The 16,102-nt window shown below is 34.5% G+C and overlaps 1 protein-coding gene across 1 annotated transcript in view; it reads left to right on the top strand.

Moving 5' to 3' along the window:
* LOC107584652 (collagen alpha-1(XI) chain-like) overlaps nt 1-16,102 on the top strand; it is a 112,061-nt gene that overhangs the window by 54,819 nt on the left and 41,140 nt on the right. The window contains exons 5-11 of the mRNA XM_016271361.1: nt 687-818; nt 5,882-5,998; nt 6,672-7,223; nt 8,139-8,537; nt 8,890-8,946; nt 13,201-13,242; nt 14,968-15,030. Coding sequence (XP_016126847.1) covers nt 687-818; nt 5,882-5,998; nt 6,672-7,223; nt 8,139-8,537; nt 8,890-8,946; nt 13,201-13,242; nt 14,968-15,030 — 1,362 coding nt within the window. The remainder of the gene's footprint in view (nt 1-686; nt 819-5,881; nt 5,999-6,671; nt 7,224-8,138; nt 8,538-8,889; nt 8,947-13,200; nt 13,243-14,967; nt 15,031-16,102) is intronic.

Genomic DNA, 16,102 nt, shown 5'->3' with positions numbered 1-16,102 from the left:
TATATCATTAATAATAATGCATTTAATTTATTATTCATATTATTAATTTATATTATTAAATAATATATATTTTAGAATCACATATATTTTTTGAATTTATTATATATTTATTTATAGTTCCATGTGTATAAAGTTATGCAGTACATTTAAAAAATAAAATGAACTTGTATAATAATTAATAATACATTTTATTAATCATATTTTATATTATGAATTATATAATAATAATAATAATATGTAATGTTATTATTAATAACATTATTATACATTATTATGCATAATATACATTTTATACATTGTATATGGAATTATATGTTATTATTACCTAGCTCTTTTAAACATTACCTTAGTTCTAGCTGGCTATTATAAAACTGAGCTTATGTAGAGTCAAAATAAATCACGCTACTTGTAAGCCTCGTATGCTGTATAACATATAATTGTTTATCAACTGTGTATTGGATGGACCGTACTTCCATCCATCACAGCCTTATTTTTATTTGCATCAAATTAAATATGGCATCCACCCTCACGATATCCTATAGGAAGTAGAAATGTTGCTCTCTCTGATGGTCCTTTGTCTTATTTGTCTCTTACATGGCCTGTATCCAGTACAAAGATATGTCAATCCTCCTTATTTGTTTCATGCTAATTTCAGAAGTTCTAACAGTTGATTTCTTTGTTTCCAGGGTGACATCCAGCAGCTGATGATTGTATCGGACCATCGTGCTGCGCTTGACTACTGTGAGCACTACAGCCCTGACTGTGAGGTTCCTGCACCCGAACAGCCCCAGAACCAAGACCCAAACACTGATGAATATGTAAGTTCATGCACAGTACTTCCTTCATGATTCATTCCCTTTAGAGATGGAGGAGCACTGAGGACGTCCCAGAATCCTCTGAACAAAACCAAACCAAAACAGACAGCAGAGATGCGTTCCTTGTAGATTGAGCAACAACCTTCTTGCGTTGGTCCAAATCAGCTCTGTTGAAGTCAAGAACATCTTATCAAGCGTTTGCACACCCAAAGCACTTTTAAATCCTAAATCAAAAATAAAACCATAACGTTAGCCAATAATCCCTAGCCATGGCCATTTTAGTAACAGATATGTTTTAATGGTGAACCGTTATTCAGTTTAAATGGTAAATGATTTATTATTAGTGCAAGTGCTGCTCACATTTTCTTCCACAAATGTAGAAATCTGGTTTTGGTGTTACAGTTGGCATATCTGACAGCACAAAGCATGCACTGTTTGACTATTTATACATTTATTCAGCTTTCATTCAGTCTTTGGAATGAGAAACAAATTAAAACGGCGTAATAATTCCTGCCCACACTTGTGTGTGTGTGTGTGTGTGTGTTTCAGGCGTATAAATTCTTTATGGCTCTTTCCATCTCTTCGGAAAAGACCCAGTTGCAGGCAGTCTGTTTAGCATTTATTTTTCCAACCGAACGAATGACATCATGAGTCAGAGAAACGAAAGAGAGAGTGATAGAAGGAGGAGATGAGAGTGCTGAAGCAGGTCTCGTCCTGTAGAGCGCTTGGGATCAATATTGCTGACATATTTTATTGATAACGTAAAAAATGTAAAGAAAATACATTATTTGACAAATTCATATTCGAGTCTTTCTGGTAGAAATACGAGAAAGCTAAATATTACATTTCACATTTGTGACAAATTAAACCTTCAAATTTTGCCAGTAGTGCGTTTCTAGTGGATTTGATGCTTTAATCACACAGATAATAATTACTACACTGCGAAAAATGCTTTTCTTACTTAGATTTTTTAATCTTGTTTCCAGCCAAAATATCTAAAAATGCTTATATCAAGAAAGATTTTCTAGACAAGTAAAAAATATTGTCTTGTTTTCAGAAAAAACAAGTGAAAATTAAGTGAGTTTTTGCTTGAAACAAGCAAAATTATCTGCCAGTGGGGTAAGAAAAATAATCTTGTTTTCTGTTTGAAATAAGATTATTTTGCTTACCCCATTGGCAGATTATTTTGCTTGTTCTAAGCAAAAATTAACTTTAATTTTGACTTGTTTTTTTCTGAAAACAAGACAATCATTTTTACTTGTCTAGAAAAATCCTTCTTGATTTAAGAATTTTTTTTAGATATTTAGGCTGGAAACAAGACAAAAAATCTAAGTAAGAAAAGCATCTTTTGCAGTGTATATTTAATCCAAGTTCATTCAGCCTGGGTTAACAAATATGTATTCAATTGACTGCATTTGGAAAATAAACTTTTTCCAGTTCTAATCCTGCATATATAGTAATAATGCAAAACACATAAAAAAATCATAAAGTCATTATTTTGTCACTAAATAAAATTCTAAATTCATGTTCAAATCTTTTTGGTAGAAATACCATGCATTTTAAATGTGTAAAATTAGTATTATGTCAACATTTATGAGTATACCAAAATATAGATGAGCAGACATGAACTAAAAACCACAAAAGTACCATTTTTATTTCATGGGGTCAGTTGAGTGTTCATATTCAGTCTCCGTCCATCTGGGTTCATTCAGATGCCAATATCCTCTGAGCACTACAGAGAGAGGAAGAGAATGCATTAAATGAAAGGCTGAGAGATTTAGCATGTGAAACAGATGAGAAAATAGTTTAAGCTGAATAATGTTTGAGATGGCCAAATGTTTGCTATTGATTCTCTATGGGAGCTGAGCAAACGTTGGGCTTGAGGGAATTGTGGGATTGACCACGGGGCAAAACGAATGGTGAGAATGTCAAAAGTGGAGAAATGCTGAATTTAATGCAAACGACAGGTGAGAAATCACACTTCACATTTATGTGACAAATAAAACTCTGAAATATTGTCAATAGTGTTGGAGTTTCTGGTGGATTCAATGTTGACCGCAAAACATTACAGGCAAAAATATTGTTTTTCAGGCATGTGTTGTTTCAGAAAGAAAACATTCAAAATGCTTAAAGTTTTTATTTTATTGCACTTTATCTATTTGCGTCTTTTAGATCTCAAATTTTGTAAAATTTTCAATACATATCTTTAAAGGTCGTTTTCTCACAATTTAAAAGTTCTCAAAAAATAAATTTTCCCACTTCAGCAGCACATACACCAAACTGTACAGTTTTATTCATTTCTATATTCTGAAGGTTTTTACTAAAATGTTCGTTCATAATATATAATTTGACTGGTTTTATTCTTAAAAACATGGTAAAATGCACTTCTTTAAAGGCTTTGAGTTTCTTTCTCAACTTCAGCAGCACTTGCATGTACCAAAATTTACAGTTTTATTCCTATCCATATTCTGAAGGTTTTTACTGAGGGATTTGTTCATACAGTATATATTTTGCCTGATTTTATACAACTTTTTTTTTTTTATTTTTTTTACAAAAAACATGGTAAAAATGCATATCTTTAAAGGCTGTTGAGTTTTTTCTCCACTTCAGCAGCACTTGCATGCACCAAAATTTACAGTTTTATTACTAACCATATTCTGAAGGTTTTTACTGAGGGCTTTCGTCATATATCATTTGCCTGGATTTATGCAACATTTTATTCTTAAAAAACATGCATGACTTTAAAGGCTGTTGAGTTTTTTCTCCACTTCAGCAGCATTTGCTTGTAGCAAAATTTACAGTTTTATTACTAACCATATTCTGAAGGTTTTTACTGAGGGCTTTCGTCATATATCATTTGCCTGGATTTATGCAACATTTTATTCTTAAAAAACATGGTAAAAATGCATATCTTTAAAGGCAGAGAGTTTCTTTCTCCACTTCAGCAGCACATACATACACCAAATTTTACAGTTTTATTCCTATCTCTATTCTGAAAGTTTTTAATGAAGGGTTTGTTCATATATCATTCGCCTGGTTTTATACAACATTTTATTCCTGAAAATTTTTTTTTTCTGACTGTTGACAGTATTTTCTGATTTATGGAGTAATAAAAATATATATCTAAAATTCCTTCGGTAAAAACCTTTAACTCTAATATGTCAACAAAACGAAACAAGAATTTTGAAACTGATATATGCCAATTAGGGAATACATTTAATTTAATATATAATTAGATAACACCTCATGTGCATATTTAAATATGACGTTCCAGAAAACATGTAATACAAAAAACATTTGCTATTCTTAATGTAATCAATCAACTGGAGAAGAATGGTGAAGTCTGTTAAATATTTGACCCTGTTCACCTGTAGCGTCTTGCCTTAAATCACACAGTTATATATTGCTATATTTAATTCCGGTATATTCAGGTTGGCTTGACAAATGTTAAGTTTTAACAAATGTTAAATGTCAATTGAATTCAATTAAATGTGTATTTGACTGTGTTTGGAAATAAAGTTTTTCCAACTCTAATCCTGCATATATGCATGTACCCTGAGAATCAAACCCATGTCCTTGCCGTTGCTAGCGTCATGCTCTAACATTTAATATTCAGGAACATAAATGACCAAAAATTAAAACACAGCTGTCAGTAATCTTCAGAAAAGTAAGCTTTCTATCGAAAAACTGTTGTGGCCAACATATGGTAAAGTTATCTCTGAGCTATGCCTGTAAAACAAAATTATATTCATGTGACTGCAGCATGTGGTGCATTTTCAGCCATACATGGACTTTTACATCTTTCAGGGCTTTGATGTCAGCATGTTGGCACGGAAAAGACCCTCTGCTGACCTCACGTTCACCTTTTTCAGTTTTGTGTGTGTCAGGAGCTGTAAATCTGAGTGTGGGGTATTAGTAGGGGGCAATATGAAAGAAAACCGCATGCACCGTCCTTTGACCAGTCCTTCAAAAGCCGAGTCCATCACTTCAATAACAGCTAAACCTCTTTACAGATGAAAACGTGATAAGTTATCCATTGCTAATGTGTGGGAATTTGGGAGAGAGAGGCAGAACGGTGAATCCGAGCTAGAGGTCGGCGAGCAGTTGGAATTCTTCACGTTCTTCTCTTTCTCGTTAGATAAGACTGAACATGGATTTCCGCTGGACTCAGTCGGAGGGAATCCCTCCTTTCCTTTGCTCTTTCTTCTCAGGGGATTTCAGTCTATTAAATCAAGAGCGCTGAATTGCTCAATTCGCATGCCATGAGTATAACTCATGAATGAGAGTATGAAATCCTGTCTGAATGAACTGAATAAAATAAAAAATGAAATAAATACAAATAAAATGTCCTACATATCATTTGTCATTCAAAGTGTCAGTAAATATTTAGCTATTTATATATAAATTTATACATACTTGACATCACGCACACACACACACACACACACACAAACATATATAGAAAATATGAAACATTTTATATTCAAATATATTTACATATATTTGCTCTCACTCAAATATAAATTTGAAGATAAAATGATGGTTGTGCTTTTTTTGTTGAGGTTGTTAAAGAAAACAAATTATGTTAACATATGATGCATTCACATCCTGTCATAATTACCATAATTACAAGATGTCTATGCTTAAGAGACTCTTGAGAGACTCTACTCAACTCATGTTCATGTCCTCAGGCTCAGAAATCATTTGTTTTTTGTATTTCTCATATTGCCAAAATAAATCCATGTGCAGCTTTGTATCTTTTCGGGTAGTATGTGGTGGGATGTGCTGTTTTCCATCTGAAACGAGTTTAAAAAGCATTTTTCAAACATGATTATTATGCATGCAGTGTGTATGATCTCATTCCATGAGACTACCTGGAATATTGCCAACTATCCATATGCACTTGCAAAAGAACTAAAAAAGCTAAAAATGAATAAATGTACTCTTAACACACTATAGAATATTCATATTAGTGGCACATTTTTAGGTAGCTTTTTTCTGGAACACTGGTGATAATACAGTATTTTAAAATTTAATAACACTCAATATTCAACATTTATCTTCAGAACACAGAGGATGATAACTACTATTACGAATATCCGTACTATGAGGACATGGATGCAGAAAAGACAGAAGAAACGACAGCCGATGAAACGACTGGAACCGAAACTGAAGACCTAATGGTCAGTCTTATTTTAGTACTATTCTTTTATGTACTGATGTAGTGTTTTGTATATATTTTGAATGAGCTTTTATTTTTATGTTTTCAGTTTTCATTTTAATTTTAGTTTAAGTTTTAGCCATTTTTTATAAAACATTTATTTTTTCTGTTTAGAGTTAATTTATTTTTGTAACAACGTTTGTAGATCGGGAAGAAGGAGGCGGGAACCGGCGAACACGTAAACAAAACTTGAATAATAAAATAAACACAAAACAGCGCGACAGCCCCTCGCGGATGACTGTTGCGCACAACAGAACCCTCGCTCCGTTCCCCCGGCTCTCGGCCCCGCCCCTCTCGTCACAATTTTATTATAGTTTTAATTAATTTATTAATTATGGTAGTTATAGTTTTACTAATTTTCACTACTTTCACTACTTATTACTATCATTTTATGTCAGCTTTATTTTTAAATACCGAAAATGGAAGGCACTATTGCTCCACTAACAACGGCACTGTTGCTCAAAATTATCATCGATAGTTCAGTTCCCAGCATTAGTTTGAAGATAATTTTTTTTTACATCTTAAAAAAATAACATTTGAACAGAAATATTCCTAAATGGGATCAGCTGGATTGAAAAGGAATCAAGAAATCAGTGCATTCATCTAATCATTCATTTTCAACTGTTTTCAACCAGGTGTCTGTTCCGGATAGCGGTCGTGTGGTTACGTCAGTTATCACTAGTGGAACAGGAGGCTCCAGCAGTTCATCGAGTAGCTCCTCGTCATCCTCCTCTTCATCCTCTTCATCATCCAGCTCTACCACGAGTACTGGCGAGGAACCGTATGATGGCTACGATGGATACGAGACCGGATACGAAACATACTATGATGAGACGACCTCACGGCCTGATGGCTCCCGGACCATCAGAATCACTAGCACAGGCACAGGTACCGGTGGAGAAGTGGATATGGGACTGGTCGGTGAGGTGGATATGGGACTGGGAGACCTGGACAGGCGGATCATCACATCATCATCATCATCATCATCATCATCAGGAGGAGGAGGAAGTGGAAGAGTACACTCAACTGTCACAGTCATTAACAATGGAACCTCCGGCTCCAATTCTGGCTCCGGCACTGGCTCTAGCACCAGAATCATTACTAGCTCCAGTTCCGGCTCTGGAGTCAGTACCGGCTCCAGCTCCAGCTCCAGCTCCAGCTCCAGCTCCAGCTCCAGCTCTACCTCGGTGAGTTTCGTTGGAACTAGTGATCCGAAACAGTTTCACTTTTAAGTGAGAATCAATTCAGTCACATATAAATATTTAGTGTTTAGTATAATGTATTAAGGTCCTATTTTACTGAAGTGGATTTGACTGAACTCCAGTCTAATTCAGATATAATCTTGATTTTATTGGTAACATTTAATAATAATTTTTTTTAATAAATGTAATTTTATTTTAAAATTATATATATTTTAAATATTTTAACTATGGTTTAAATATCTTTCATATATTTTGCAAGTTTTTCTTATTACTGCAATTACTGCATTGTTTAGTATAATAATGCATAAATATCCTATTTTACAGAGGTGGATTTTACTGATTTCACTCTTGTTTAGTTTAGTTTAGTTTAGTTTAGTTTAGTTTAGTTTTGGTTTGTTTTGTTTTATTATTTCACGAATTTTCTATGTGTTTTAAATGTCTTTAAAATGTTTAGCAAGTTTTGCTTATTATTGCAATTATTGCAACATTCTCTTTTATTAGAGCATGTCAGGAACATGTCCAGGTTATATTTCATTCCGGTTAATAAAAACAATTATCTTGTAAATTTAAGTCTTAAAATTTTGTTTAAAGAAAATAAAGCCTGTTTTAGGACTGTAAAATTATTGTACTACAGGATTGAGAATCTAATGAGAATCACCATTGAAAATATTAGGCAAAATCGTAAAACTAAACTATATGTGCTTTTTGTCATAATAATAATGCCTTATTGTCCCAAAAATATTAATTGTCCCAAAAGTAGGCTTACTTTTCGTTGTCTTTGTGATATTCACACAAACGGATTTCAAATTTGAAAATCAATAGATAGATGTACATCCAGTGCACAAACATTTAGTTATGAATGTTATGATATCTAAAGCCTTGTGTTTGTCTGATGTGTAGGTTGATGGTGGTTATGATGATAACCTGTACAGTGAGGGTCTTGATCTGACCTATGGAGAGGGATATGGAGAAGGATACGGAGAGGGAGAGTATAATGTGGAAGGAGGCGGCGGCAGCACCAGCACTTCAGTGTCCGTAGGGGGCGGATCTGTTTCTTCGAGTGGCTCAGTTGGGGGCGGATCCAGCAGCGCTGGGGCCAGCGTGGGGGCGGGGTCTGTTGCCACGGGAGGACAGGGGGGAATTGGTGGAGAGACAGACTCCATCGATATCGACAACTTCAAGGAGGAGTCCATCACGGATTACACCGAAGCAGACCTGGAGAAGATGTATGATTATGACAACCTGTACCCTGACGGCGACAAAGAGCTGCCCGCCGAGACCGATGAGATCTACGGACAGGTGACCTACAGCTCCACCTACCTCTGTGCAAACTTATAGGAATAATTATTTTACTAGTCTTCATGTTGTTCCAAACCTGTATGCCTTACTTTTTTCCCGTTTAACAAAAAAGGAGAATGTACTTATAATTCCTCACTTTGTGTTTCACGGAAGTCAGACAGGCTTTGAACAGCATGAGGGCATATAGTTCATTTTTGGCTGAACTACCGTAGCAAGTTGTCAGAATTGTTTGTTTTATTTATTACCTGCAATTACCTTATTATCTGCATTTATTACCTGTTATAATCCATATTGTGGTTACACTGATATACACTGATCTGGATTGAGTTAAACTGAGTTTGTGTTTCCAAAGGTGGATGGACTGAGAGGAGAGAAAGGGCAAAAAGGAGAGCCTGCAATCATTGAACCCGTAAGTGTCACTTACTATGCTATACATATACACAACCGTTCAAAAGTTTGGGGTTGGTAAAATTTTTCTGCTCACCAAGGCTGCATTTATTTGATACAGTAACACAGTAATATTATTAAATAATATTACAATTTAAAATAACTGTTTTGTGTTTGAATATATTTTAAAGTGTAATTTATTTTTGTGATGAAAAGTCTTCAGTGTCACATGATCCTTCAGAAATCATTCTAATATGCTGATTTGCTGCTCAAGATTTTTTAAAAATTATTATCAGTGTTAAAAACAGTTGTGCTGCTTCATATTTTTGTGAAAACCATGATATATATATATTTTTTTAGAATTCACAACACACATATATATATATATATATATATATATATATATATATATATATATATATATTATGGCTGTCAACCGATTAAAATTTTTTATCTAAGTAATCACACCCTTTTTCTGTGATTAATCGCACACTTCATGAAATTAAGCATAGACCATTTATCTTGTTTCAAATGTTTATTTTGTCATCATTTGCTATATCTAGCAAAGTAAACCAAAAGATTGAAGGGTGATTCTCAAAAATCTCCATTTTCTGCAAGCTTTTTTCAAGATAAACATTATCGTGGATGTGTGTGGAAACAACGTGAATGTACGGAAATGTCTGTGCCTGTACATAATACATACATAATACAATGTGTGATCAGTGCATCAAGAGCACTCATACACGTATTATTATTACTGACTCACGCATGCTTACTGTACTGTATGACTCCTGTATGCCACCACAATCGTCTTTAGCTTGATTGTAGTCTTCATCCATCAAAACTTTACTAGCGAGACTGGTTATCCAGTCGAGAAACCGTAGTTTGCGTCTCATCTGGCCATACAGCGATGGGATGTGTTGACAATCCGTTCAGTCTGTACTTCACACAGCGCGTGTGACGTGTGAGGGCTCGCGCTCTTCAGAGACAATCACAGAATATGACAGAGCTTGTGTTTTAAAGCGAAACACACTGGAATGAATAATTCACTTAAAACGCAACGCGTCTCTGTTCTCTCTGCAATCTCTGATGTAATCAGCCTGGTTTCCTTTATGTTAGCACTGTTTTGGACAGATTGTTTGAATGCATTCGCTTAATGGATCATTGGACTGAAAACTTTCCTGGAGTTTAGCAGCTTAAAATGATCTGATCGCAAGCAGAGAAGCAAAAGTGGGTTAAAGGGTTAGAATAGAAATTGTGCTTCCGTAATTTTGCGTTAAATAATTTTAACGCGTTAAGGATTGTAAAATTAATCGACAGCGCTAACATATATATATATACATATATATAAAGAGCACAAGATGAATGACAATATAGAAGTTAAAAGCATTTTAGATTTTTTCCTGAGGTGTTTGGCATATTGACAAACCTCTATTGACACAAACCCAAGGAAGGTTTCCAAGTGTGGTCTTGCATTTATTACATCTCACTTTCACATCCTTCCAATTTTGCATTCATGCACATGTTCGAGCAGCTTAGACTGAGACACGTGGATCAGTTGTCTGTCCCGGATTAATTTTGGATTTACACCTGATTTGCGTTTTTAGTTCTAAAGGAACAAGTCACTCCTGTTTCAGACTCTGCAGTGTTTCAGATTCGCAGATGTGTTCACCATGCAATTAAATTTGCATGTTGGGAATGATTGTCTGTCTTTGCATTCAGTCTCTATTGCTCACATGGCTCTTGATGTCTAACAGCTGTGAGACTTCAAACAGATGTCACTGCAAATCACTGCAAACAAAAAATTGTTTTTACATGACATCTCCCCAATTCTTACATTTCTGTTTGATGGAAATTAAAGTGTTGCAATGAAACAGTCATTACTTCTGCATATACCAGAATCTAATGCTGCGCTTTTATGGGAGTGTTATTTACTTGAAGACGGAACATGAAACTATGATTTTTCAAATAGACAAATATAAAAATGCACTTTAAATAAATGACATGGCCGTTTCACTTTTTTCAGTGTACTGTTACAGAGATGCAAGAACAGATCAATGAGAAGATCAGAGTTAAGGAAAAGCACAAACATGCAGATCAGGACAGCTGGTTTTAATGAAGGATGACCATGTGGTTTGCAGAGAGAAAAATGCTCAAATCACATGCTTCTTTCTCTCGTTTCGGCTCACATATAAACACACACACACACACACACACACACTTTGTCCACTCACACTTTGTCCACTCTGTGCTTTTGGGCATGTAAGGAACGCACCAAAACAAAGCGAACATGCCCACTGCCACGACAGCACACTCGGACAATGCCTTCAGGACAGAGCTAAGACCCACAGCATCTTTAAAAAGCACCAGATTAGACCAAGATTTTATAACAAACAAAGGCCGTTTGTTCTTTTTTATCTAATAGTTCTCTGGATCTTAAGTGAGGCTGAGCTCTGCATATGTAATGATCCTGCACGTTGGGCTCTGGACCTCTCAGTGACTGTAATTCAATCTTCATAGACTTTTTGAGATAGTTGCACTGTTGTGGTTATGACGCAACTCATGCAAGCACATTTTGAGAAGTAATTGATCATGGCTGATGACTTCCAGACAAAATAGCTTGTATGTCCTGATACTGATCGCAGTATATTTGGTTACAGCTGATCCGATTTAATATGATTTTCCCAAACATATGTGCCATGATGGAAATCTTTGTATGTTTAAACAATATGCAGTGTCTAAAACACCCTCAATCTTTTACCTTTTAAAGGCAGCAATATTATACACCATGTTTAATAAACGAGTGTTTAATGAATACATTTATGCATTTAGTAGACGCTATTATCCAAAGCTATTATCCATACAATTCCTTCAAAAACTAAAATAGTTCATTAGTATAACTTTATCCTGTTCATGGTTATCAAGCAACCATTTATTGCCTGTTTTACAACAGTTTTGTCACACAGGTTTTTGATAATGGCTGAAAATTCTACTTTGTGCTTTTATGCCAGAGTCTAATATTTTTGAGGCATGATTTAATGGACTGTGATGGTTTTAAATCCTCTAGGACTTTAGAGTTGATTCTTATAAAGAAAATACAGTAAAATAAAAATTTGAGATGAAAAAGCTTTTTAAAAAATTAGGAATGCCGTGGCAACTAACTGAAATAAATAAACTTTAATTTGCAGTACTAAAATGACTAAAACTGAAAAAAAAAAAAAAAGCTATAGAAATATAAAAAACATAATAAAAATGCAACAAAATTACTAAAGCCTAAAATAAAATGAAAAAGGTAAAATGTAAAAATACTTAAAAAAACATTTGCTTTTTTGTTTGTTTGTTTATTTATTTATTTCCGACAATCTCTATTACTAGATATCAGATTACTGTAATGTAGTCTAATTTTAAAAAAAGTATTCTTTTTCTGGCACAAAACCGTATTAATTATTTATTAACAATATTAATGATTGATTATTAACTATTTAACACCTAAATACAACTAATAAAACAAACATTTACTGTTAACTAAAAGTAAAACTATTAAAAATTGTTTCGGTAATTGAAATAAGGCTGAAATAAAATAAAATATAAGTATTAGATGAAAAATGTCAACTTTAAAAACTTCAAAGAGAATTAGAAATAAATGAACTTGAAGTTGAAGAATTAAAATTACTAAAACTAAAACTGAAATAAAATATATTAAAGCTATATAGAAATATATAAAAAAAAATAATAAAAATTACAACCACATAACAAAATTATTAAAATATAAACTAAAATTAAAATAAACACTAAACGTATAAAAACAAATGCTAATTCAAAATAAGTTGCAAAAACGTTCCATATATTTTCCCCTTATTACATTATGCTACATTTAACCTGTTTTCCTCATGAAAAGAGCAGTAGTAGATGGCATGGCATTCCAATCATCCAGTCAGATTTTTAAAGTGGAACCGTAACTATCAGATTAAATCTAGAAGTTCTGGAATGTTGAGTCAGGTATGCTGCAGTCTGACGATCATCTCACATGCTTCATAAACAGTCAGCCATGAGAAGCAGACACCAGTGCTTTAACAGACTTCCTGATGCTGCTGTTTGGTATGATCGTTACAGAGAGCCGCGGCCAAGTGCAGATCTCACATACACACAGTCCACAGAATTGTAAATGATTTTGACCAAAGCTGTGGTGCTCTCACACTTCAGATCTTATATTGAGGTTGCAGCTTGTGTTTATGCTGTTACTCTAATGTGTTTGTATTTTTTTCTGTTCTTATAGGGAATGCTGGTTGAAGGCTCACCTGGTCCAGAGGGTCCCACAGTAAGTCTACTTTCCTTCCAAAACCAACCAGTTGAACTGAATCCTCTGAGTCAATTGATTCGCTAAAACAAACCTTCCAATCCATCCAGCTGAAATGAATCCCTTGAGTCAACTGATTTGCTAAAACGAACCTTCCAAACCAACCACTTTAACTGAATCCTCTGAGTCAACTGATTCACTAAAACAGATCTTATATTGAGGTTGCAGCTTGTGTTTATGCTGTTACTCTAATGTGTTTGTATTTTTTTCTGTTCTTATAGGGAATGCTGGTTGAAGGCTCACCTGGTCCAGAGGGTCCCACAGTAAGTCTACTTTCCTTCCAAAACCAACCAGTTGAACTGAATCCTCTGAGTCAACTGATTCGCTAAAACAAACCTTCCAATCCATCCAGTTGAAATGAATCCTCTGAGTCAACTGATTTGCTAAAATGAACCTTCCAAACCAACCACTTTAACTGAATCCTCTGAGTCAACTGATTCACTAAAACAAACCTTCCAATCCAACCAGTTGAAATGAATCCTCTGAGTCAACTGATTCGCTAAAACGAACCTTCCAAACCAACCAGTTGAAATGAATCCTCTTAGTCAACTGATTTGCTAAAACGAACATTCCAAACTAACCTGAGTCAACTGATTCACTAAAAACGAACCTTCCTTGAATCCTCTTGAGTCAGCTGATTCGCTAAAACGAACCTTCCAATCCAACCAGTTGAAATGAATCCTCTGAGTTAACTGATTTGCTAAAATGAACCTTCCAAACCAACCACTTTAACTGAATCCTCTGAGTCAACTGATTCGCTTAAACAAACCTTCCAAACCAACCAGTTCAATTGAATCCTCTTGAGTCAGCTGATTCGCTAAAACGAACCTTCCAAACCAACCAGTTCAATTGAATCCTCTTGAGTCAGCTGATTCGCTAAAACGAACCTTCCAAACCAACCAGTTGAAATGAATCCTCTTGAGTCAACTGATTTGCTAAAACGAACATTCCAAACTAACCTGAGTCAACTGGTTCGCTAAAAACGAACCTTCCAAACCAACCAGTTCACTCGAATCCTCTGAGTCAACTATGAACCTTCCAACCAATCAGTTGAACTGAATCCTCTTGGTCAACTGATTCGCTTAAAACGAACCTTCCAAACCAACCAGTTCAATTGAATCCTCTGAGTCAACTGATTCGCTAAAACGAACCTTCCAAACCAACCAGTTCAATTGAATCCTCTGAGTCAACTGATTCGCTAAAACGAACCTTCCAAACCAACCAGTTCAATTGAATCCTCTGAGTCAACTGATTCGCTAAAACGAACCTTCCAAACCAACCAGTTCAATTGAATCCTCTTGAGTCAACTGATTCGCTAAACAGACCTTACAAACCAACCAGTTGAAATGAATCCTCTTAGTCAACTGATTTGTTAAAACAAACATTCCAAACTAACCTGAGTCAACTGATTCACTAAAAACAAACCTTCCAAATCAACCAGTTCACTCGAATCCTCTGAATCAACTATGAACCTTCCAACCAATCAGTTGAACTGAATCCTCTTAGTCAACTGATTCGCTAAAACAAACCTTTGATGGGTCTGATGGCTCTTTAAGGACTATAACAACATGAGTTTGAGAAATAGAGCAATGGAAAGAGTCCAGCAGTGATCTAGAGTCCCATGTGTGTTTGTGTGTTTGCGATGGCTTTATATGTGTTTCTGACAGTACCGTTGTGTTGTTTTAGGGTCTCCCCGGTCCTCCAGGTTCATCGGGATCCCCAGGTAGCCCTGGAGAGCCCGGCGAAAGGGTAAGTAACCACGACAACAAAAACAAGATATTGAACACATTCAACAGCACTTAAAATTGTGTTCTGCAACATGTCCAAGTTTGTAAAATTGCGAACAGGGTCAATGTCTAAAAACTAAAAGAAATGTCCAGATATTTTCAACAATAAATTAATATATTTAATTTGTAATATATAAATATATACATTTGTAAATTTCCTACAGTAAATATATCAAAACTTAATTTTTGATTAGTAATATGCATTGCTAAGAACCTCATTTGGACAACTTTAAAGGCGATTTTCTCAGTACTTGTACCGTTGTGTTGTTTTAGGGTCTCCCCGGTCCTCCAGGTTCATCGGGATCCCCAGGTAGCCCTGGAGAGCCCGGCGAAAGGGTAAGTAACCACGACAACAAAAACAAGATATTGAACACATTCAACAGCACTTAAAATTGTGTTCTGCAACATGTCCAAGTTTGTAAAATTGCGAACAGGGTCAATGTCTAAAAACTAAAAGAAATGTCCAGATATTTTCAACAATAAATTAATATATTTAATTTGTAATATATAAATATATACATTTGTAAATTTCCTACAGTAAATATATCAAAACTTAATTTTTGATTAGTAATATGCATTGCTAAGAACCTCATTTGGACAACTTTAAAGGCGATTTTCTCAATACTTTGATATTTTTTTGCACCCTCAGATTCCAGATGTTCAAATAGTTGGATCTCTGCTAAATATTGTCCTAACAAACATACATCATAACAGACCATACATCAATGGAAAGCTTATTTATTCAGCTTTCAGATTATGTATAAATCGCAATTTTGAAAGATTGACACTTATGACTGGTTTTGTGGTCCATGGTCACACACACAATACAAATGTATATATTTAAACAAACTCATATATTATTTAAATTGTAAAGTACATTTGTAAACTACAATTATAAGCATAAATCATGTTAGTATTTAATTTAAGTTCTAACTAATTAATATTTATTTTAAAGTAATGATTGTGTTCAAAGAAATATATATATATATACAGTATATATATATATATATATATATATATATATATATATATAT

This window comes from Sinocyclocheilus grahami, unplaced genomic scaffold (genome assembly GCF_001515645.1).
Source record: "Sinocyclocheilus grahami isolate Dianchi unplaced genomic scaffold, SAMN03320097.WGS_v1.1 scaffold61.1, whole genome shotgun sequence".
NCBI lineage: Eukaryota > Metazoa > Chordata > Actinopteri > Cypriniformes > Cyprinidae > Sinocyclocheilus > Sinocyclocheilus grahami.
This window is presented reverse-complemented; position numbering and strand designations above follow the sequence as displayed.